General features: G+C 42.5%; 1 protein-coding gene and 1 long non-coding RNA gene across 9 annotated transcripts in view; one reads left to right on the plus strand and one right to left on the minus strand.

Annotated features, from left to right (window-relative positions):
* FAM135A (family with sequence similarity 135 member A) overlaps positions 1 to 14,736 on the minus strand; it is an 84,486-nt gene extending 69,750 nt beyond the window's left edge. Inside the window, exons 1-4 of one of the 8 annotated variants that reach the window (XM_066994721.1) lie at positions 13,890 to 14,727; positions 12,467 to 12,598; positions 1,602 to 1,687; positions 396 to 503 (exon numbers count right to left, since the gene is read on the minus strand). In XM_066994721.1, coding sequence (XP_066850822.1) covers positions 396 to 408 — 13 coding nt within the window. In that variant the 5' untranslated portion in view covers positions 409 to 503; positions 1,602 to 1,687; positions 12,467 to 12,598; positions 13,890 to 14,727. Of the gene's footprint in view, positions 1 to 395; positions 504 to 1,601; positions 1,688 to 11,594; positions 12,213 to 12,466; positions 12,599 to 13,889 lie in introns of those variants that run through there. The other 7 variants (XR_010830516.1, XM_048077388.2, XM_048077382.2 and 4 more) reach the window with 7 other exon arrangements.
* Positions 14,737 to 15,598: 862 nt separating this feature from the next.
* On the plus strand, positions 15,599 to 23,198 carry LOC136790498 (uncharacterized). The gene is made up of 4 exons (XR_010830517.1): positions 15,599 to 16,266; positions 19,179 to 19,249; positions 21,699 to 21,870; positions 22,797 to 23,198. It is a non-coding gene; the product is annotated as an uncharacterized lncRNA (long non-coding RNA).

Raw genomic sequence — 23,198 nt, forward strand, 5'->3', positions numbered from 1 at the left:
CAAAGAGCCATATCTGGCATTACTGTCAAAAGGGCTGCCCACGAACTTGTGATATTTCCGTTGGGTCTGATATGACTCCAGCTGGAGCCAGAGCCCCCCTACTCTGCTGAGCCAACACAGCATCCCCAACCAGCCCAGTAAAAATTGCCTGGGCAGGCAGCAAGGCAGACTGAACACAAACACACACACGTGTGCACAACACAGCACCACCTGTTTTAAAGCAGTAACCCAGCCCTCGATCGACTATCAACAATATGTGGAAAGGTGGCACCCCTGCCTTGCTCCAGTATCAATTGCTAAACCAGCACGAACTACTGAGCCACAATTCACGCTGTGCATCCAGAAAGCAGCACTGCGCCACTGCGAGTGTCTGGGACTGCAGTCAATCCGCTGACCTTTGCCAAGCATCGGCTTGTTCCATGTTCAGTCTGAGTGAAGGGGAGCGTCCGCTGTCCTGGTGTGACATAAACCCAACCACTACTTTCTGTCGAAGTCTTTCATAACTGTGCAAAGTAAAACAGAGTTCTCTGAACCGCGTAACAAGAAGTGTTATACAGCAACTACATATTTCAAAGGGGAAAACCAAACTTGGAGAAGCTGTCTTTAATTTTTGTTTGCTTATCATAGAAAACCCAACATAAAAAGTTAAACTTGTGTAGAGGTGTTCCTTTGTGTAGATTCCGTTTAAATTTACAGCTAAACCTGCACTAACTTCAATAATATTACACGTCCACAACTCATTTCAATACTTAATGAGTTGATTGTTGTATTTTAAAGCATATAATTATCATTAAGAAACAGAGAAAGAAACTGACACTTGTCCTGCCTGCAAGAAACAGAAGAATCCTTCATTAAGAACAACATTATGAACAACAGAGGTTAACGCAGCATATAAACATGCATCAGAGGATCTGACAGTAAATGAGAAGAATACCCTAATACAGAGGGTTTCACAACTCCTGGTGGCTACTTAGAGCTTATGAATAATCAAAACAGCATTTTAAAACCCAGTAGCATTAAAGCGCTGAGACTGAACATCTCCAATGGTTAAAGCAGCATTAAAGCCACTTGATTCTATACTGAGGACCAAAACTTTACTTTTCTTTACACATCTGAGGGTTTATCTATATGAACCTGTTCTTAAGGAGACAATTTCCTACACAACCTTGCTAGTCAACACTGTCCCCACCCCAGCTCAATCCTTCTTTAGTTACCCACACCCATCTCTTCCGGGGCAACAACAGAAAATGGATCAGAGAAATATCAGACTGTTAAAGCCCATCAAAAGGGAAAAAATGTTTCTTTATTCTGTTTTTTCTTTTTTAAATTATTATAAAAACATTTTTAATAATATAATAAATAATACAATAAAACATTATTATAAAAAACATTATAAAAACGTTATAACATTTTAGTGGTACTTTACAGCAGCTGCATCAGGGCAGCTCTGAGTGCAATGAAAAGACGGATGGAGGTGCGCAGAAACCTCCTAAACCAGCTTTGTTCTCAGAGAAATGTTTGTGTTAACAGTGCTACTTGTATTAGGAACTGCAAGACACTGCTAAGAAATGAAACCGCAGCATATTCACAGAATATCTTACCTCTACTGGTAAATACTCCATTTTAGTATGATAATTAACCAGTCTTCCAGTTCTCCACTATTGCTGTCAGAAGCATACTGCTTGAACTAGAAAAGAAAAACAAAAATGTTTTACTAAGCACAGTATCTGTAGAACTTTTCAGTACTTACGTTCTTTACCCTCTTTTCTGTGCCCTAATACCAGATCCTACCACGTCCTCTCCAACAAACACACGCACATATCTTCGTACCTTCTATCACCATTCTCCCATTTGCCCTTGGTTCCTACGCTGAAATTTTCAGCTTTCTGCAAGCCTAACAGCCTGACACGTATTCTTCCAAAACAAAGACAAAAAAAATAAAATGTTTCTTGAAGCCGGTGCTCTGGCAAAGCTGACGCTGCCACGTTCAGCCAAACCAGCCCTGTCTTTGCTGAGGAATCCCATCCACACGTGAGCTCCCACAGGGCCCCACAGCCCCCCTGGTCTCCAGAGCGAACCTCAGCAACGTAGAGCAACCATTACAGCTAGGTCCATGCCACGGGCTATTCCGAAACCCTCCTGAAGCTGCCGCTGACCCCATCTTGAAAGGACTTGCTCAGAATCAGCCTGCCCCCTGTATTCTTCTGAAGCATGAAGAAGTTTAAAATAACAACAACAAAAAAATAATCATTCGTTCTCCACCTTATCTGACATCTTTTAAGTTTCAGACACGAAGAGAAGAAAATGCTTACTTCTGCTTTCTTAGAGGATCCTTGTGTCCTTTCTGTATGAATTTCAGAGAAAACAAACACAAAACCTATCACAGTTTGTGCAGGCAAGTTGTGAAACTGAACTGTTTTTGCCTTAACTTCAAAGAAAACAGAGACACTGAAGCATAAAAAATAAATTACCTATTTGCTTGTTTTTTAATAGAAAACACTTGTGCTTGTCATGCGCAATATTACATCTTTGACACCACAAATTATCAGTAATGCCCTGATGAAATTCTGATACCATAACCTTGCATCAAAATTACTTTTACTCCATGTAACTGCACAGTACAGGCTGTACCATACTAGTGTTTTCTTGTTTTGTTTTTTAAAGGACGAAGCTCAGTGCAAAGTCCTCAGAGTAGTGAAAATTACTCTGGCCTTAAATTTAGTATTTTATACTTGGTGGAAGTCAAATGCAAAAATACAGAATCCTACAAAGGAAAATACAACAAAATGTTTACTTTCCTCCACTTTTCTTCTAGCATTTAAGTCTTCAGACAACTTTTTTTCTTCTAAGTTCCTGCAGGAGCTTTGTGCAGCTCTCTGCCTGACCTTTCTTCCTGTCCTCTCCTCCCCGAGTACAAACTCAGCGACCCAGTATCTGCCAACACAAACTCCGCCACCATCTATCTCTGTGCTGATGACTCAGATTTGTCCCCCCCCCCCCCCCCACCTGGGAACTGTCTTCAGTTCCAATTTTAGCTGTTTCTTGGACGCAGCCTTCAGCTGAAGCTCATTGTGGCTGAACCAGAGCCCTTAACCTGACCTGCACGGCTGCTCCCGACACCTACTTTGGGAGCGTGCACCTCAGTGCACAACCTCACTGCAAACCTAGAGAGCGTTTTTCATTTAGTTTTCTCTTGGTTTTCATAGACTTTGGCAAGGCTACGCACAACACCTGCCAAATTCGTCTGCATGTGATCAGAAACGTGTCCTGTCTATCCAGACGGCCAAAACACATCCGAGCTAATATCCTCGCTTGTTTTAATTACTGTTAAGCTGCAAAGGTGTAATTCACTGCGTGTCTTACTCCAGCACGGTGCAGCAACGAACCAGCCTCTGACTTCGATCATTTCACCTCTCCTTCTGCATCCCCCACAGGGAGAGCCCGGGCTACTGCATCAAGCATCGCTTACTTGTCTGCCTCTGAAATCCTTTTGGAGCTGAACAGCAGCCAGTGCCACAGTGTCCTGGCTGCAGACTAGAGCTTCCCAGCACCACTAATAAACCCTGCTCCTCCACAATTAAAAAGGTGAGGGGGGAAAGGGAAAAAAAAAAAAGTGCTAATTGAATTTTGGGTTGCATAAACATCATGTTGTAAAACATGGGAAAAAAACCATCAACGTAACGATAAGTGGAGGTATCTAGGATACCTTATGCAAATTCATTATCCCAACTTTAAAATATGACATGACTACCACTCAAAAAATAAAAACACAACAGAATAGACTGCTTTATACTAGGATTTATTATTTTAATGAAAAATATATTGTTTTAAAATCTGCATGGTTCTACATATCTGTATGAGTATAAATATCCCCAGTTACTTAAACACAGTTAAACAATGATCCAATTTTACAGGCTCAGGGCAAAACCCCACTATTAAAATTTCCTTCTTGCATGGTTCTCTAAGGCTGTATTACTTTGCAGACAGCCATTACAAGGTTTCATTCACCTCTTCTAACCAAGCTAATGCAGGCTACCTATGACACTTCAATGGGCTAGATAATCAACCAGCATACAAACTCAAAATTTCCCACTTTTATCTTTAAATTTAGCACCAGTATCTGGTACTCTGTGCAGCACTGATAAAAACAACATACTACATGGAGCTGACAACGTAGTTATTCTCAGTATGTGTGGAAGTCAGTAATATGTTGCCTTTCTTTTCTTCTGCCCTATTAATAGACCACATATCTGATATAACAACATATCTTGAGCATTTATTAGGCTTATTCTCTTTTACCCTAACATTGGCCTTTGACAAATGACATGGCATTTCTAAGCTTCCTCATTAAGAAGTTTAACATGAAAAGTTCTGCGGGCAGCACAGTTAAAAAGCTGCTTTCCTACAGACACATTCCTCCCCCTCCACCACGATAACCCCCTATCTGTCGTGACACCTTGACGAGGCAAAAGATCACACGTCCTGCAGGTACTAGGAACATATACCCACTGTGAGGGGCCAGCTGCTACAAAACCACATAGCAGATGATTTATGTATTTTTCCTCCCAGAAAGGGCATTAATTTCAGTGTCTTCCCTCTTCAGCCGCCAATTTACACAAAACACAATTCATCATCTTAGAGAGCCCTTCTCCTCTTTTGCGTTTGGCTGAATTGAGCAATGGTTTCCAGCCCTAATTTGCACAGAAAGAGGAAACGGAACGTGAACAAACCGAACTGAATGTTGTATTTGTCTTTTACAAAGACTTCCCCTAAAAATTTTGTTAAAAAACAAATTTATGTTTAAAAGGGTAAAAAATTACTAGCAGAAATTTGACTGCGATCAAGTCTGTCCCAGTGAAATGCAGCTATTTCCATGAAAAGCGGCGGTGGTTCAGGATGCGTGCTGCCATGTCAGCCAGGCCGTGTCCCACTTTGGTCCCAACCACCAGTTAAGTGAGAAAAACGAAGCAAATACTACTACACTCATGTCCTAAAAACCAAGGAGAATAGACTTATTTTGCATATAATTTTTATTTAACACAATCTACCTATTTTTCCTAACAAGCTACTCCAAAGAGCAATATGGGAGAGAAAGAAAAAATAAGTGCTAACTCTAAATAATTAAAAGTCTTCTTGAACTTACATGAAAGGCACATGATGATCTTACAATAGACTAAAAACAAAACAAAACAAAACAAACAAACCTGCAAGCTGTAATATTTCGGCTTAAGGAACAAATTGCATAACAATACATTCACCATCTCATAACCTCAAGAATTTATGAAGGATGCGCTATGTAAGAATTAATAAACTAGGAGGGGGAAGCTTCCCAACGTAATTTGATTCTGTCCAACTGAAAAGTTTCTTCATAAAGAGTTTACTAAGGCTCTATTTCAGTGTACTTAAAGTGTACTTGTTTCCTTTTCCTACTTAGAGAAAGAAAATAAGTACTTCTGTGAATTCCACGTGCCACGCAATGCCATTAAATGAAAATTAACTCGCACATATGCATGAATGAATTTCACATTAAAATGTCTGCAGCGACTGTTATTATCATTACTCTCCCATATTTTATGAATCAGAATAATGCTCAAAAGAGTCAGTTGTTGCAACCTCCTTCCCAGCCTAAGCAGATTTATTGTTAAAAAAATAAAGCTTAAGAGAAATCTAACGGTACATGAAGTAAACGGTACTGTAGCATACAGTAAATTATTTCTTCATAGGTAATAAATCCATATTAAGCAATTCTGTAAATAAAAGAGAATACAGTTTACTAACTTAAGTCACTGTTCCAATACCTTTTCTGAGGTCACAGTTTGACAAGACAGTAAATACAGTTTAGGTTTGACAGGTCGATTTCATACTGGAAGGCTTCATGCCAAATAGTTACTGTCTTTCCTCCCACGGCAGGCATTAAGTCAGCACAAATGATATATTGTGTACTCTTACTAACTTAAGAAACGTGATAGTTTGCCTACCTGATCAAACTTACATTACAGGATAATCTGATAGTAAATCTGATCTAGGAACAGTGATCACAAAACCACTTCCTTGGTAGCTCCTACACCACCACCACCTGTGGTGACAGGCTGGACGTGCCAGCACGGAGGAACAGCGACTCCACCAGGCTCTTTATGCAGAGAAAAGTTATTTCATAAACAGATGGGGGCACGGTATCGGAGCCTCGTTTATTTTTAACACATAATGTTAATAACCTAACACAAAGCCAGCTGACTTGAAGCTGACTTTACAGGAATATATCTACAAAAACAGTCTCCAATATCACTTTTTCCCTTACAGTTTGGCTTCCAGTTTCCCACAGTTTCAACAAAAAAATTGTGGCAAACATTATGCCACGTAAATTGAGGTTAAAAGATTGCTTCTTTGATTTTAAATGAAAAAAAAAAAAAAGAAAAACAAAACACCTTAACACCCTGGAAATACAAAGCACTGTTCTCATCTTCTCAACTTCTGTCCACTGCCTTTATTTAATACTGGTCAGAGAAATGCTGCAGCTTCTTGTTTTGTTCTTTGTTAATGGTTTTCTCACCATAGATATTCTAAAATGCTCTCTGCAACTCCTCTTACACAAAACATGCATTAACTTTACAGTCAAATCTGTATTATTTTAGTACAGTGCAATTCGGTTACGGTTGGATGCCAATTAAACAGACTGCCATTGGGAGCGCTGGCCTCACGAAGCTAACGGGGTCATGGGAAAAGTATCTCAGAATGTGAGTCAAAACCATTGACACACCAAGTTTTCAAAAACATACTGTAGCTTTAGAAGAGAAGGGACCATCCGCAGTCAGGCCAGTATTAACATCTAACCCTGAAGAAGTGAGCAAGGGCACGGCAAGAATTTAAGACGGCTCTTCTCGTGAAACAACACTGGTCATGACCACCAGCAGCAGCTTGAGAAGATCCTGCCCCAGGTGCTCATTTCTGTCTTCACAGCATCAGAGCCTCACCCCCTCAACATGCCGACACATTGCTCATGGGACAGCATTTTAAAACGAATTAGTTACCATTTTAGAGTAATCTATTTTTGCAGGGCTCGATCGGATCACTTCCTTATCCTGTTTCAAAGCACAGCTCCGCAAATAGCTGTGTCACCACCACTGGTGGGGAAGGGACGGCGAGCTGCAGCCGGAGACGGCAACCCCTCAGGGCTCCCTTCTCTTCAAGGCAAAGTGAGGCCAAGCAAGGAGGTTTGATGGCAGCACTTTGAGCGCAATTTTCCCTCTTCACAATCGTTCCAGAGGTAAAAAGCCCTGCACTCCATCCTTACACTAACCAAGCAAGCTAGACGAGGAACAGAGCCAAGGCAGGACACAGCACTCCTCCTGCTGGGATGGATACAGCCAAAAGAGCCCAAGCGTGGGCCCAAACTTGACTTCTCCCCGGCTCAGCACTTGGGATGTCCCAATCCGTCCTACAAGGGCTTGCATTTCAGGGAGAGAAGCTGAAGATGGGAACATCCCTCTCCTGAAGGAAGCGTGAGGAGCTTCCAGCAGTCCTCCGTCCCTCCAGGCCTGGAAACACACTCTGCTCACAGGATCCCTCACTTACAGTGCCAGCCTCAGAGGACAGGCACGACTGCTGCTGAAGAAGGGCTCTTCCTCTCCCCGAAATGGAGGAAGAAAGAGACGGGCCTGCCCCGGTCGCCAGAGCGCCCCAAGCCACAGGCTGGCCCCTCACGGTGCCGACACTTCCTCCCCCACCAGCACGGTGCCGAAACGAGAGTTACGTACAGAATCCCTGTTAAACAGACAAATATAGCAACCTTATCAAATTCAAGTTTTGCTTTTGTTTATTTTACGGCTTAATAGCTTTATGCCCCTTTTATCTCTCCTCCCCACATGCCATTTAACTGACAGAATAAAGCTGACACTTGATGAGCTGCTAGGAGAGGTGACACGAGCACAGAACGGCATCGCTGTGTTTCGCAAACAACACGTTCAAAATAAAACAAACTTAATGATCACCTTCAGTACCTTCAACGGGGAGACTTGAAGGGTTACATCAAAACAAAGCAGCAAACTGATTTTTAAATTAGCCTGAACCATCACCATTGCTATTTAAACAATTTTTGGCAATGTTTTATATGGAGCAGTTTTTGTTCATTCCTTTTTTCCTACAATTTACTTGTCATATTTAGTCAGAAAATACCATACCAGCAGTTGGTAATCATTAAATCCTTTATACGCTCCTTTCACGTATGCTACAGCTGGAATAAGGAAAAACTGCTATTAAATACCACATAACACATCCAGAAGAAAGAAGCCCAACAACCAGGAGCCCAGTTATCACAGGTACTCCCTACCCTATGGACACAGTTAGTTTTCAAACAGGTCCTCATCACCTCCTGTTCTAGCTGAGAGGGATGAAACCACAGCTGATCATGCCGACTGGCCATGTAAATTTATTTTCCCATCTAAACTCCACCAGCTTTCATACCTTTCACACATCAAAAGACAGGAACATACGTGCCAGAGCTCCTTGTTGCCAACCAACAGCCAAACCAAATATTTGCAGCCTTAGCTGACATTCAAATTTATTTCAGAGTAACACAATGTCCTTTTCACAGAAGAGACCATATCTCAAGAATATTCAAGGTAAAATTAGCACCAGGTGAAAACCGATGGCACACAGCTTCTGCCTGCCTAACAAGGGGTTTCATTAGAAAAGGTCCAGTCTGACAGAAGAGGTGCAAGGTTGGAGGTCTAGGTGTCACTTCCACTTGTAGGTCTACTATTGACCTCAACCGTTATAAGACTTCCTCTCTATGCATCACAAGCAGCAAAGGTATGTTTTCTACTATCTATGCCCCTGTTGTTCTGGCACCTTAAAGACACTCACTACCTTGGCATATTTTGCACCAACGTATTTCACTGAGCTGAAGAATTTAAGGTCAGAGGTATGGGGAACCACAGGCCCTGGAATTATCTGGTATAAGCTCAGTTTGCCCAGAAAATTCATAAAACCTTAAAAAAAAAAAAAAAAGAAAAGCTGATTTTTTTTTAACATGGAAATATGCAATCATCATGCAGAAAAATCATAAAGTGACATCTGAACTGACAGCCTAAGAATAAAGTAGGTTCTCCAAAAAAAATACTTCTTAAACCTGTAGGAGAGCAAATAGTATTACATTTCTTTCACAAGCTTTAATAGAAAGAAGATAAAAGATATACTGCGAGCCATTCTGATATCAAAATTTCAAACCCTTAAAGGGAAACTTGCTTTATTAACTTTAGAAGCATCTAAAGCATAAAGAGAATGCAACTTATTTATTTTATAGCTAGGAAGCATGATTTGCTCATCTAGCTTGACATCCTGTATAGAGAAGGTAACAAATGACCTATGCCATGATCAGTAGCACTTAACAGTGATAAATTCAAGAAGTTTAAACAAGTGAACAAGGTTGTGACTATGGTAAACAGAGCTGGATCTGAAAAACAAGACCGTTTATTATTTCAAAATGTCATAAATTAAAGGTAAGACTTCCTGCACAACTGACCAATGCTGTAGATTTTTTCTGCTTAACTCTATGAATTAGGGGGGTGGGAGAGGGAATTGCTGATTTACTCTGTAAATGAGATTCAGCAAACTGTATGTATATGTATGTATGTATATGCATATATAAAATTATATAATGTTAGAGGTTACAAATTTGTAACTGTAAATTTAAAAGATAAAAATAGGAAAAAAAAAGTGTTTTTAAATTTCCTGGTACAAAGCATGCAACTTACAAATGAAGAAAACCCAAATTTATTTTTAGTAAGAAATATTGATAAGGGTGACTTCATGTCTTGCTTCCAAGAAAACTGCTGGCAGAATATTAAACTTCAAGGTTCTTAGCACTGAAAATGTTCCCAATTCCAAAACCTCCAAAGCAAATCCACGAAAAAAAGAAAAATACAGCACTGAAACCATCTAATGAAAAATAGAGTTGATGTCATTTCAGTCTGCTTTATCGCTTTCAACCCTTGTTCTGCTTATAAATTGAACTCTACGAGGCTTCACTCTGTTTCTTTTCTCTGCCTGTTCTTTCCAAGAATAGTGCTGTCACAGATTTCCTGCTTGAAGTAAACACAGTTTGCTCACCTCACTTCTCCCTGACCCCAAAGTATGGCAAACTTCCTTCCTTCCTTTCAGATTTTTTTTTCTTGTATACTCTTTGTTGTATAGTCTTGTTACCACAAATGTTCCACGTATTGTTCTCTGAGGAAGACAATTTGTAAGACAGGCTTCTAGAAATATCAGCTACACTGCATTACAAACATACCAACTGCTTTTGCTAGAACTGAATGCATAAATATTTAACTGCCGTGTTCATACTTCCACAGTGACATAGCTTTCTATACACAATGCTTTCTGAGATGTATTCCATGAATTAGTGCGATCGAAATGTGTTCAGTAAAATGCTAGAGTAAGCCAAAACCAGCAAATACTTGAACTTGAAAACATGTGCCGTGCCACACAGAAAACATAAGGTGCATGAACATTAACAGAACGTAAGGACATCCTTTATTGTTCTCCTTAGCTGTGGCAGAAAAATGCAGAAGTAGTACTTAGAAACAGTCTGACTATAGTAACTTCACAGGGAGATGAAAAAGTGGCTTCTGAGTGTATTTAACCAATCAAACCCCAGTCTGTTGCTCCTGATTTAAAACAGGAAAATGCAAAGTCTTTGAAGGCTCCTATACCCTACATATAAAGCTTTTGAAGGCTCCTATGTAAACAAACTTTTCATTAAAAGAAATAATCACATTTTCCAAGCTTTTCCACTAGCAGGGAAAAATGACTGTAAGACTAAGTAATTCATAACTCAAGAAACATTAAGTTATGTTCGTAGTTTAACCAAAGCAGAAACTGAACATGCCTGTATTTCACGCGAATGCTTTGGCTATATGCTTTCTGAGCCAAGGGCCTGTCAGAGGTGCCTGACATACAACAGGAGGCTTGCTGAACAAATACCCATCGTGAACAGTTACTGGTCAATACACAGATGCTACTTGTCCACCCTGTCATGAAAACAATAAAAAGCACCAGTGAGAGAGTATTTTCCCATAAGAAGTAAAGAGGGAGGGAAGAATCCCAAACAACAAAAACACAACTCTTCAACCTTGGTTAACTAAGGGTACCCAAGGCTATGCTTTAGTCTTTAGGGACCAGGGGATGCAAAAGAACAAAAAGATTTCAGGACAGAAGACACAAAGGAGAAGACAAATCCTCTACCAAACAAGGATGAGAAGCACTAGTCTCTATCAATACCGACTTCAAATATTGAAACACAGTCAACAGCAATAAGAATTCACGACAGTTTATTATGATTCTCTCATTAAGGTCCACCTTTGTCAACAGCTTAACTTTCTTTCATGCTTCTTCAGGACAGCACCCACACTGCAAAAGAGACACAGAGGCACCAGTAATCTCAGCATTTTATCTACAAACATTTATATATCCATCTCCTACACTGGCATAGACATCTAGTTTCTCTTCAAACACATAAAATAGAAGTACAAGAATCAGAGTTCAGACAGGACTCCCCTATCTGTCTACCCACAGTAGTTCAAGGCTTTGCCACTCACAGTAATCTGCTTCGCCCTGCTGCCAGAGTATGCTTTCCTATCCAGTTCCACAGGATGGTTGTGGCATGCATATCCCATCCTAATCACTTCCAACACTGCCGAAGAGAAGCTTGCACCAAAATATCAGACTAACCTGGTGAGAGTGAGATAATGACGGAAACATCCTGGTGCAGGGTGTTAACAACATCTGAAAACCACAACCATGAAGTCCATCACATGCTGTCAGCCTTCCCTGGTGGAGAGCTGACATTACAACCACAAAACTACAGTGCCAGGTAACAGTTCATCTGCACGAGGGTTTCAGTGGCTTCACAACAGACACCAAGGCTTTTTTCTACTGAACACTGAACAGAACACAAGACACTGTTTTTTGAGGTTTTGCTGAACTCAGAACTAAATTCTACAGCAGTGGAATTAGATTCAATCAGCAAATGTATTGGGCTGTCTGGCACATTTCGAGAAATCACAGTTCTGAAGACAGATTTCGGTTGCTGCGTTCACTTGACTATTACTGATTACTCTGCGTGCCAAACCCTACCCAGGCCAGTCATGCAGACTGTAATTTAAAGTGAAGATAACAAATCCATTTTATTAACAAAACAAGTGTAGATTTAAGAAGAAAAAAAGTACTTCCACATATGATATCAGAAAACCCCTACTGGTTTCATAGGACCATGCTTCCCACAGAACAAACATAAACCCTATCAAAGAATAAGTTCTAATTCATGTTCTACAACCTTTCCTGATTCCTGAAGGAAAGCTGAAGAACTGACTTACGCTACTTACAGGGGGAAAAAATGAGAGGCAAGAGACGGAAAATAAGCTTGGCCAACCACGGAAGTGTAGAATAAGAGCTATAGCTGTACTCTGACCTCTCAAATGTGGGTGCTGCCACCTTGACTGCCACCGTCACATGGAAGAAACAGGGCAATACGATGATTCCGCGTTTCATTCATTTCGGGTATTTGCAAAGATACAATGAAGTCCGGCTTATTGCTCACTTCCTACAAAACAGCATCTCGGTGTTAGCTGGCAAAGCACTGCTGAATGGAATAACGAGAACTATGCTGAAATACGTAATTTGCTCTTCCACAAACCAGGAATTTTTTCATCCTGAAAAAGCTGTAACGCTCCAGGAAAACACAGCTTGACCGAACCAGGCTTGGCTACCCTTCAGCAAGGGCCAAGGAGTTCTGCTTCACAATCCAAACGCTAAGTAAGAGAGGTTCAGGGGACTGAAATGTAATACATTCCCTTCCAGGGTACCGAGGATCACGCCAACAGCGTTCCCTACTTATCAGCCCAACAAATGGAAAAGCAGCGCGGGGGGATTTCTGCTCACTTTGCCCACGGATAACACAACGTTAAGGTCGCCGACTGACTGCCTTAAAAACCAAGGCAAACCATAAAAAAGGTATTTACGCCCCGCCACTCGATAAAACTTGCCTTCAAAGGGAAGTTTGTTTACTTTGCCATCTGAAAAGCCCACCGCGAGGAGAAAAGGGAAGCGGCCTTGAGCACCTTGGCGTGAAAACCTCTTTAGCTGGAATATTACTACCGTGACCGCAAATCCCCCAAAATAGATTTTTTTTTTTGTCATGCAATTTCCCTTCCAAGCGGCACGTCGGTAACGTTCAGCCACGAAATAAAGCTTCCACTTAAATCCTACTGGAAATAAAAATAGATAAATAAACCCCAACAACTCCAGAAACAAAGCTAAGAGTTATTTCCGCGAGAGGGCTTCCCGACGGTGCGAATTTGGGGCGTTTGGGGCAGCTCACCCCACCGCCGGGCAGGCCGGTATCGGGCAGTGCTGGGGGGGGGCGGCTGCACCCCGGAGCCCCCCCGGAGCCCCCCGGAGCCCTCCAGAGCCGGACCCAGTACCCGGGGGCTTGGGGCAGGCACCGAAACGCTGGAAAAAAGCCCCCGGAGCCGGCGAGGAGCGGGGCACGGAGCCCCAGCGCAGGACATGCCCGGAGCCGGGGCACTGCGGGCAGGGGGCGAGGTGGAAAACCCTCCCCGACCTATTTGCAGCGCCGCCCCGCAGCCATAAACAAGCGGCGGCAACGTCAAAAACACTCCCCGGGCAAAAAAAAAATAAATAAATAAGGAAAATAAGGGAAAATAAACCAAACTTCCCGCCCGTGGGTCACCCGGCGAGGCGGGGTGCCGGCACAAGCAAGCCCCCCCCCCCCCCCCCCCTTCCCCTCGTCGGGCGCAGGCCGGGCCCGGCTGGGGGGGGTCCGCCGGCGCCCCCCGGTTCCCGTCCCTCTTCCCCCCGTGCCCGGCACCGACCTGGGGCCCGGAGCAGCGGCGGTGGGCGGCGATGGCCCGGCGGAGCCCAGGCCGCGGCGGCAGCGGGGTGGCGTGGCGCAGGCATCCGCCGCCCGCTGCTCCCGGGAGCGGCCCCGCGCCGCCGGCGCCCGCTCTGCGCTGGGCGGGGAGGCGGCGGCGGCTGGGGGGGGAGCCGGGGGATGGCCGCCGGGAGCCGGCCGCACAACGCTTCCTGCTCCCCGGCGCCGGGGGGGAGGAGGGCCGGGCCCCGCCGTTAGGCTGAGAGCGGCGGAGCTGGCGGCCGCCGCATCCCTCGTTTCCCCGAGCCGGCGCCGCTTCGTGGGGAGACGCCGCCGCCGCGGCGGCCGCTGGCAGCCGGAGCCCCGGCTCGGCCCCGCTGCAGAGCCCGGCTCGGGCTCGTGCTCCCCCTGCCGCCCCGCTCCGGCTCCTCCGCTCCGGAGGGGCCCGGGACAGGCCCGGAGCCGCCGGGCCGGGTGGCGCCCGAGGGGCCCCGCTCGTCCCCGGGCCCGCTGCCCCCGGAGCCCCCCGCGGCGGCTGAGGGCGGAGGAGGCCTGCCCCGAGCCGCCGCCATGGCCCGCGGCCCCCGGGGCTGGTGGCAGGGCTTCCACGGCCCTTGTGTGGGTGGGCAAAGGTCTTGTGTGTGGGGCAAGGCTTTTAGCAGCGTGCGACAGCGGAATGCGAGGCTGCAAGGGGAACAGGACCAATCGTCCCAGTGCCGAGGAGCAGAGAGGCTAGGCGCTTCAGCCTCCTGTCAGCAAGTGCAGCCCGAAAGGCAGTCGGTGCAAAAAAGTACCGAAACCAAAGTGACTGGCTCCCTGAAAAGAAGAAAAAAAAAATTATCTTAATCGCCTTCTATCTGCTTTCCTTCCCCTGAAAATAAATAAATAAATAAATCCTTGATGTGAAGAAAACTTGCATCCTAGCCTAAATACAGTTCTTCAACGTGGGCTTCCCCTCTGAAAGCCAGACCTAAACCCATGGCTGTTTTGCAGAAGTCTGTGTTAGAAGAATTAGAAGCAGGCTATCAGCAGTAGGCTTGCATCTTACTGTTTATTTGATTATAACGTCTTTCAGCCATGCGGTCTTAGGCCAGTCAGGTGGCCAGCAATATTGAATACGATCTGTTAGTCTTTGGATGTGCTTCTTTCAGTAATACTTCTATCAACTGATTCAACGTCCAGAAATGCACACAGAAAATGAAGACCAGCCAAGGAAGCAGCCCGAGTGGCACTGGGTTGGGAAGAATGACAGAGGGATGAGACGCTGATCGCAGTGCAGTGTTGAGATCAGCTTTGTGAGGAACCCTAGCGAGTTCCCAGCACCTGTTTATTGCTATAAAATGTGATTAAGGTTGCTCTGGTCACTACATGCAGAAACTTGCTCACTGCAGGCTGAACTCATGGCTATCTGGGAATTTAATTCTCATAAAGGAAATCTCAGTTCATGAGAAATTAATGATTTAAATTAAGCTTGCATCTGATTTATCAGGACTGTCCGAGTGTCTCAAAGCTTTTTAGAAAGGTAATTCCAAAAGCACTGATATCGATGCATGCCATTTTGCCTGTTTACCCTTGATTCAGGACAGGCTTGAGTGGTCCTGCGGAGTCAGTTCTGACATACAAAAAAATACTGAAGCAGTTTGTGCATGTCTTACAAAAGGACCTGCCAGGCCTCAACACAACACACCTCCAACTTATTTGCCTCATAAATGTAGCATTTTTATATTAAAAGATGCTCAGCACCAGACAGTGTCCATGGCTCTCAAGAGCCAGATTCTGTTGAAGATGGGCTGGTTTCTGAGTAGCCAGGGTCAGGCTGACAGCTTGGATTGGCTTTATACTTTTGCACAGACATATACTTGTCTGGCTCATTTTTACTGGTATTTTTTCTCTCCTGAAACTTGCCTTGACTTCTCCTATAAGTTAAATGTATCTAGCAGGCTTCTTTCCTGTCAAGTCAAGGAAGCATTTCTTGGCAACAGCCTTTTCCCCTGATACAAGCAGAAACCCGGCAGCTTGTTCCCATAAATGGCAGCGTTCCCATTAGAGACATCTGATTCACTGCTGCTCCCTCACCAAAATCCACTTGTGAAGATCTATCGTAAATCAGCCCGACTGCTGACCACATCTTTCCTTTGTATGTGACAATGGGTACTCTTTTGGGATGGGGTCTGCTGACCTCATTTGTAATGCCTCCCTGCTTGCTCGTGTAAAGAAGGATGCTCTGACAACTCTTCTGAATTAAGACAACCTTCTGGAATAGCAGCTCGCTGAGTCTGCTACACAAAGCTGCTGTCATTTCCAGGCGATTTTTAAAGTATAGGTGTGCTATACATGAAGACTGTCATGAAGTGGGTACCCCATTTCTGGATGCACTGGTAAGCATTATAATTTAGAGATGCATATCTGGAAGTTGCAGATTATCGTCGTTAATAAGTAGCATAGAGAGGTCCCTTAGGTACAATGCAGGAGACCCTAATTGCTCACTCCTGCCAATTTATTCTGCTGAAGCTGCTTTTTCCATGGGAAATTAAATTAAATCAAATCCTCAACTCATATCTCTGAGCATTTTTACTAATCCAGGAGATCATTAACAGAATAGTTCCCCGATTTATGCGCATGTCTGCATGGTTTAACAAAGCACCGATACTGGGCTGTATCTCAAGCTAGCACCAAACTCGTGCAGTGCGTGACCAGCCCAGGGAACTGAAAAGCTGTGTAACACCAGCAGCTGAACTGAGAAACAGGACTGAGAACCCAAACGCAATACCACAGGAAAGCAACTGCACCACTTCCAGTTTCAGAGCTGGTCTGACCAGTGAGGAGCTGGGCATCTCTCCACGGCGCTCCAGTTTGTAGTATAGCAAGCACGTTGTGGGACGAGAACAACACGGTAAAAGTGAGGCAGAGTGGAGCTGCGTAAGTCTTGGAAAATTGGGTGGAGCTTGATCTCGATTCAAGGGAGAAGGAAAAAAAAAAACAACAATGGATGCTGTGTGGAGGAAGCTTGGTAACTGTGCATGGGTGTATCAGGGGGACGTTCAAGAAGAGTCTGGAGTAAATAAGAAAAAAGAGTCTGATGGAGAAGTCTGTATAGGTGGACAAAGAGAAAGGTTGGATCTCAGGAAAAATTAACACAGAAGAAAAAATTGGACATCGAATGGAATGATAAAGATTGCCAGATTTTGAGTCGAGTTTATATCACATGAGTGGTTCATGTATTACTGTGTCTAGGATTTCAAACTGAATGACTGGAGGAGCGATTCCTGTCAGAAGCAGCTGTTGATTGTGCTTCTTTGCTGTCAAAATATGGAAAAATGCTGAATGAACTTTCAACTGATTGCTCAATGAAAATAAAATTCTAGACAACTGCCAGATTTGGCTGTGTTCCCCAAACGAATATCTAGATAGAGGATACACAGCGCTAGGCATGTTCATTTTCGGGTAACAGATTTGTGTGAAACATCCTCTGCAATGGCTTTAACCATGAGAAAACATAGAAACTAATTACATCTTGAGAACATTTTGATAACTCTGTGTTGAAAATAGTGAATGGAAAGATACTTCTATGTACTGCAAGGGATCTCAGAGTTCTCATTGGAACATGTAATTACAAAATCATAATTAAACTAGTATGCTACTAAAATAGAAAGTGTTATGATTGGGATGTCCTTTTTTACTTTAAAGAATTTGATTAGTACAATCTAAAATTAGCTTTTAAACTTTATTACATAATAAATGGATGCAATGTGTACTGGGTTCACAGAAGAGTCGTTAAAATCTACTTTTTAACAATTGTGGTCATTTCCTCATACGATAAAAAAATGAGAATTTTTTGGTCATTTGGAGTGAAGAATCATATATAGAAAATAAATTACTGATATAAAAATATAGCTACAGGATTTAACGTATCTGTCTTCATCTGTCAGCAGAGGCTCTCTACGTGGAAAACAGGGAGCTCAGTGCTGCAGCTGGCTTCAGCTTGCATGCTTTTAGGTAAAATAAGGAACTCGCTCTTTTAGCACGGTGCTGACAGTGCCGTGGGGAACCCTTCAAACTACCGCTATAGTCTCTGGTTTCAGAAGAAGCAACAAGAATTCAGGTTTAGATGTACTGACCTGAAAAAAAGGCCCTTCAGGAGGTGCTGAAGAAAGTGGCTAGATACAGGGTTATATGAAGGGACACAAATTAGGTGTTGGAAATGTGCAATTAAGGATGGGAACAGAGTTAATGCAAGCAGATCAATTAATGAGAAGTTGAAGTCGCAGAGAGGAAAATGAGCCAAGGTTGGTAGTACATTCAAAAAGAAAGAGGGAAGGAGAGAAGGCACAAGAAGACAGCAATGTGAGACTCACAGGAAATTAAAATTTTAAATACGGCATATTAATTATCATTCAGAAACAAAGACAGGAAGAAATATAATCCATAGGGTGTAGGAATGAAACAGCCATAGTCAGCTGGCAATCCCAGGGAAGACAGATTCTACAGAGAAAACTGCATTTGGTTTTGTTTACAGGTGTGTATTTCAAGGAAGAGCTGCACGAGTCAAACTATTCATTAGAAAGGCACAGCGTATGTTACGTTAGTGTTCATCGAGTGAAAACCAATGAGGGTAGGAGATGTAAAAAATAATTCCAAGTCTCTTAGCCAGAACGGATGAAAGTAATCTGTTTGGAGATCTGCTTTAAAAGTCTAGTGCCAAGAGAGACTACAGAAAATAGATCTCCATCAAGTGTCATTGCTATTTAGAAAGTTAAGATGTATCACACGTGAAGATCTAAATCGAGTAGCGCTTAATGATCTTCAGGGTTTCTGAAGACAGGTTTCTGTGGGTCGTTCTCTGACCATGTCATGGGAGGAAGGTGATGCTCGTGCCTCTGGTCCCAGCTGTACCCGCAGCGAAATGCCCCCGATTTGGGGGTACCCATGGCTGGGTTCTCCCAATGCCCAACTGTGCCATAGAGCTCTTCGTGAGCCTGTGGTCAGGTTGCATGTCAAATGACTTCTGCACTGGAGCCCCTTGGCTCTTGGAAGGGTATTCCATAACACCGTGTATTTCCTCCTATTCAGATCACGTTTTGCTTTGTCACAGGCTGCCCTTAGCTCGGGCCATTATCGTTTTAGAGGATGTAGTGAATACTGCAGATACTTCTGTTCCCACCAGAAATCGCTGTTTGCCATCTTGATGAGCTGCACAAGTTTTTAGGACGACCATTTCTTCCCATAAGATAACTGCTCGCTAACTTGGTTGTTTCTAAACTCTTTCTCATTTTCTCTATTATTTGTACAGAGCAAAACATTGCATTCGAGCTACAACCCCACTGGTGCCGGATGGAGGGAGACCACTGTATGTGCTGCTGGGTCAGTCAAATGCCCCCCACCTTTTTTATGTGCTACTCTGCAATAGCAAATGAGTGTTTCATGAACCATTTTCTATCCGTTACCACCTCCATGATATTCTGGAGTATTTTCTCTCTTGCTGTATTTGCTGGCATTTTTCTGGGCTCACTGTTAGTTTATTTTTGCAAGCCATATACCTAGTTATTCTGGATCCTTTCTTTTCTTTATCTGTGATCGTTGCTTTTCTTAATTTAGCTATCATTACTAAGTGTAATTAATGTGTTGCTTGATTTTCCTTCTTTAACACAACTGAAAATTGTTAATACCAAACCTAAAAACAAGTTAAAATATTCAGCTAGGTGCTTTTTCCCATCTATGCTTTTCACAGTTGTTGCTGTTTATCGTTGTATTTCATGTACAGTATCTTTCCCAGATTTCTGTCTGATTATGTAGTATGAGATTTACTGCTATTTTCTGTATTATTATTTTTTTTAATAAGAGTATATAGTTCTGAGAGCTGGGGAGTCCAGCAATAGAATAAATCCAAATTGACTTTTCTACAGGATGTGATTGATGGCTGAAATGAGCTCTCAGCTCTCATAATAAGCTTGGCAAGATGACAGAGAGAGAGAGATATGGTGTAACAGGCATGAAGAAAACAGAATAAACAAAGTTTGGGGGACTTAACCACGTTTTGCTCAGTCCTTTGCTTTGGGTTTGTCAAGGACTTGAGCAGTAATGTGGGCCCTGAGGCCAGAGCTTAAGGAATTACTGTACTGTTTTGTTACAGGACTGGTAGAAGAGATCACCACAGTCATTATTGCAATCACGCACAGACACACGCACACACATGCATGCAAAAAAAAAAAAAAAGAATTTTCTGAAGTATGGGACTGGAATGGTAATTTGTAGATAATCTCAAATCTAGGACATTACTGATTTTAAAATGTGTTAATGTAAGTTTCTGTATGCAAACAGCCGTGAATTATGTTTTATTTAAATTGTCATGTGTAACTAGATAGACTATGAAATTCACTAAGACATCCAGATGGTCTTTTATTGATTTTTTTTTGCAGAGTTACTGTCAAGTTTACAACCTGAACTGTTAAAAAGAATGTATCCTCGTAGAATTCAATTCAAATCACACAGTTTCAGGACTGCTGGATCACTTATTTAAGTATACCAATGCTGTACCTATATTTTGAATAAAAATTTAGGTCTAGAGAGGTAAAATATGGCTTAAATAGCTTCTGAAATAATGGGGTTTTAAGATCCTAATGATCACAGCGATATGAAAGGCATAACATTGGAAATTTACAGGTAAAATACCATCTTGAAAAAAATAAAAGACACATTTTTTTTTCTAATATCACCCAAGGATTTTAAAAAATCAGCGAGAACAAATAGCTTTTGCAATAAAATATTCTATTTTTCAAGGTTACTGAGTTCGAAAAAAAACAAACATTCTGAAGTTGTATGGCCTTTGCGCAGCATGAGATGTCATTACAAGATGAAAGGGAAGTTGCATCTGAGGGCAAACACTTTCGTTATTACTACAGATGGTCTACTTCCAAATTTCCCTAACTGATGAAGTCTTCTCAATGCCACTGTGACTCTGATAGTGCTCTAGGTTTCAGGTGCCCTGGAACCAAATGAATATAAATTTGAAGAAAAAAAGATGATTCTGTGTCAGGGTGGACCAGCTTGTATCTCCAACAGAAGAACGGTTAGTCAATTTGCTCTTCAGCTATCTCAGGTATGAGCTAGTCCAGGTATTTTGCTAAAGTGGAAAGCTCTACCACCCATTTTTTAAAGAAGAGTCTTTAAAACATCACAAATGGTTGTCAAAACCAAAAGTCATACAAAAACTATTGCTCACAAGTACAGAGTTAAAAGTATATTGCAGATTATCGTTCAAATTTATGCTATTGTACCATGCTTCAGACACTTCTGACACAAAATACAATTTTCAACTAATAAAATGGAGAAAAAGTCCTTGTCCTTTGCCATGTCTGCTACAAAGTATTGGCTTTTTCTTTCATTATCCTATTATAAATCTCACATTATCTGGGATTTTAAATGCCACATCTCCTAGAAAAATGACTATAAGCACACATTCTTAGTGTCAGTTCTCAGTAAACCAAATGTCTCTGCTCTTATGCCTATAAAAATAGGCTGGAAAATGTGAACTCCAAAAGCTGAGAAAGCTATAATGCAAATTAAACTAGTACATGAATTCATTTTTTTTTAAATTTACACATCTTTTGGGTGATTGAAGTGGTACTATGGAAAAAAATATATATATTTTTGCATGTAAGCAAACAGGTTCCAGGCAAGCAATCTGGTTCCAGGCAAGATTATGTCTTTTTATTATTGTCTAGACAAGACAGTAAAAGTAATTGGTTTTCTGCCTCTTTGTGGTTGCCCGGATATTGGGTTTAAGCATTTCTTTATGTTTCCATCTAAGCAGATGGAGCTGAAATGGACAGTACCTTGGCTCTCCCCATCACGGTTGTTATCCAGAACAACAGAGCCAGCAGCAGGTGCCTTTCTTTACTCCTGGTACAGACCCAAAGCAAGCTGGCATTAACCTCTCAGGGACTATGTAGAAGAAGGATTTCTGCAAATGACAATACCTTAAGGTAAGATGCAGGTTACGTACACAGCCTGTCACATTTGGGTGTTGCTGGAAGTGTTTATTTCTTTGTAGACATCGTGCAGTTAGAGTAGTGTGGTCTGTATTAACAGATCTCTTTCTGAATACCTGCAAAGCTACCCCACAGTCGTATACACAAGGCAAACACCAAAAAAAGCATAAGCTGCCAGTGCTAAATAAAATTACCTGTTGCTAAATTCAGATCAAAATGATGCTCTTTTATGAGCTGATGCATATCCATCCTGTGCACTGGTGTAGGGACCCAGGAATAAGACCATGCAGCTGCTTAGCTAAAAAGTGACCCAAGCAAAGGGAAGGTAGCAAAGGGAAAAAGATAGCATGGCTTTAATTATTCAGAGTGCAACACTGAATTGTCCAGTGTTAGCTCCACACACCTGGGGGCTTATAGCGGTGTCAGGGCAACTGGGTATGAGTGAGAGAATTAGGTAAAGATGATGCCAAGTATTAGAATATTGATAATTATCATGTACTAGTTATCAATGTGTGCTGCAGAGATTGTGAGCTAGCACTGATGGGACTAACTCGCTGGGGTATGCACTCAATTAACATCAATATATCATTCTCAGGTGAGTGTACTGGAAATCCAGTACATCCTCAGTATTGTGAACCAGGACATAGTGCTGAGAGCAATGAGCCCCATTTAATGCAGGGTACGCATTCAAAACGGGGGTGTCTGCAAAGCTATGTCCCAGCCTCTCCTTCCATGTGGCTCCCCATAAAGGCTGATCTTCTCACTCTTAGTTCAAATGATCTCTTCCTTAATCTGGACAAGGAAGGCTATGAAACAAGCTTGAGAGAGAAAGGAGAAATGAGCATCACCGTGGGATATGATAGGCTCACCTATCCTTGTTTTCTGCAAAGCGTATGAAATTTTGGAAATTTATCTTGCAGTCCCTTGCTGCTGCTGCGACAGACAGAGGATGTTTCCTCACTCTACAGACCAGCTCCACGCAGCCTTTTTTTCTTGCTCACGCTCACAGTGGTGATGGGAAAAACCTTCCTGCAAACTGGCAGCAGTGACTGTATGCGGTAGTGTCCTTTAATGGAAAGCATTAATACAAAAATAAAAAGCTTCATGGAGCATACCCAGCAAAGCATGACTTACTGTAACAGTCCTTAGAGTCACTTCCATTTCTGTATTTGAGATATTAAGACATACTATGCTGCTCTTACTCATCCTGTTCCCGTAGATTAATAAAATATAGCTCTTGGATCATTAAAAATTGCAATGCATTTCAGAGTTATTTTGATAGAGAACATGTCTCATTGTCACTGCAACTTGAAATCTATTTA

Source organism: Anser cygnoides, chromosome 3 (assembly GCF_040182565.1).
Source record: "Anser cygnoides isolate HZ-2024a breed goose chromosome 3, Taihu_goose_T2T_genome, whole genome shotgun sequence".
NCBI classification, from domain to species: Eukaryota; Metazoa; Chordata; class Aves; order Anseriformes; family Anatidae; genus Anser; species Anser cygnoides.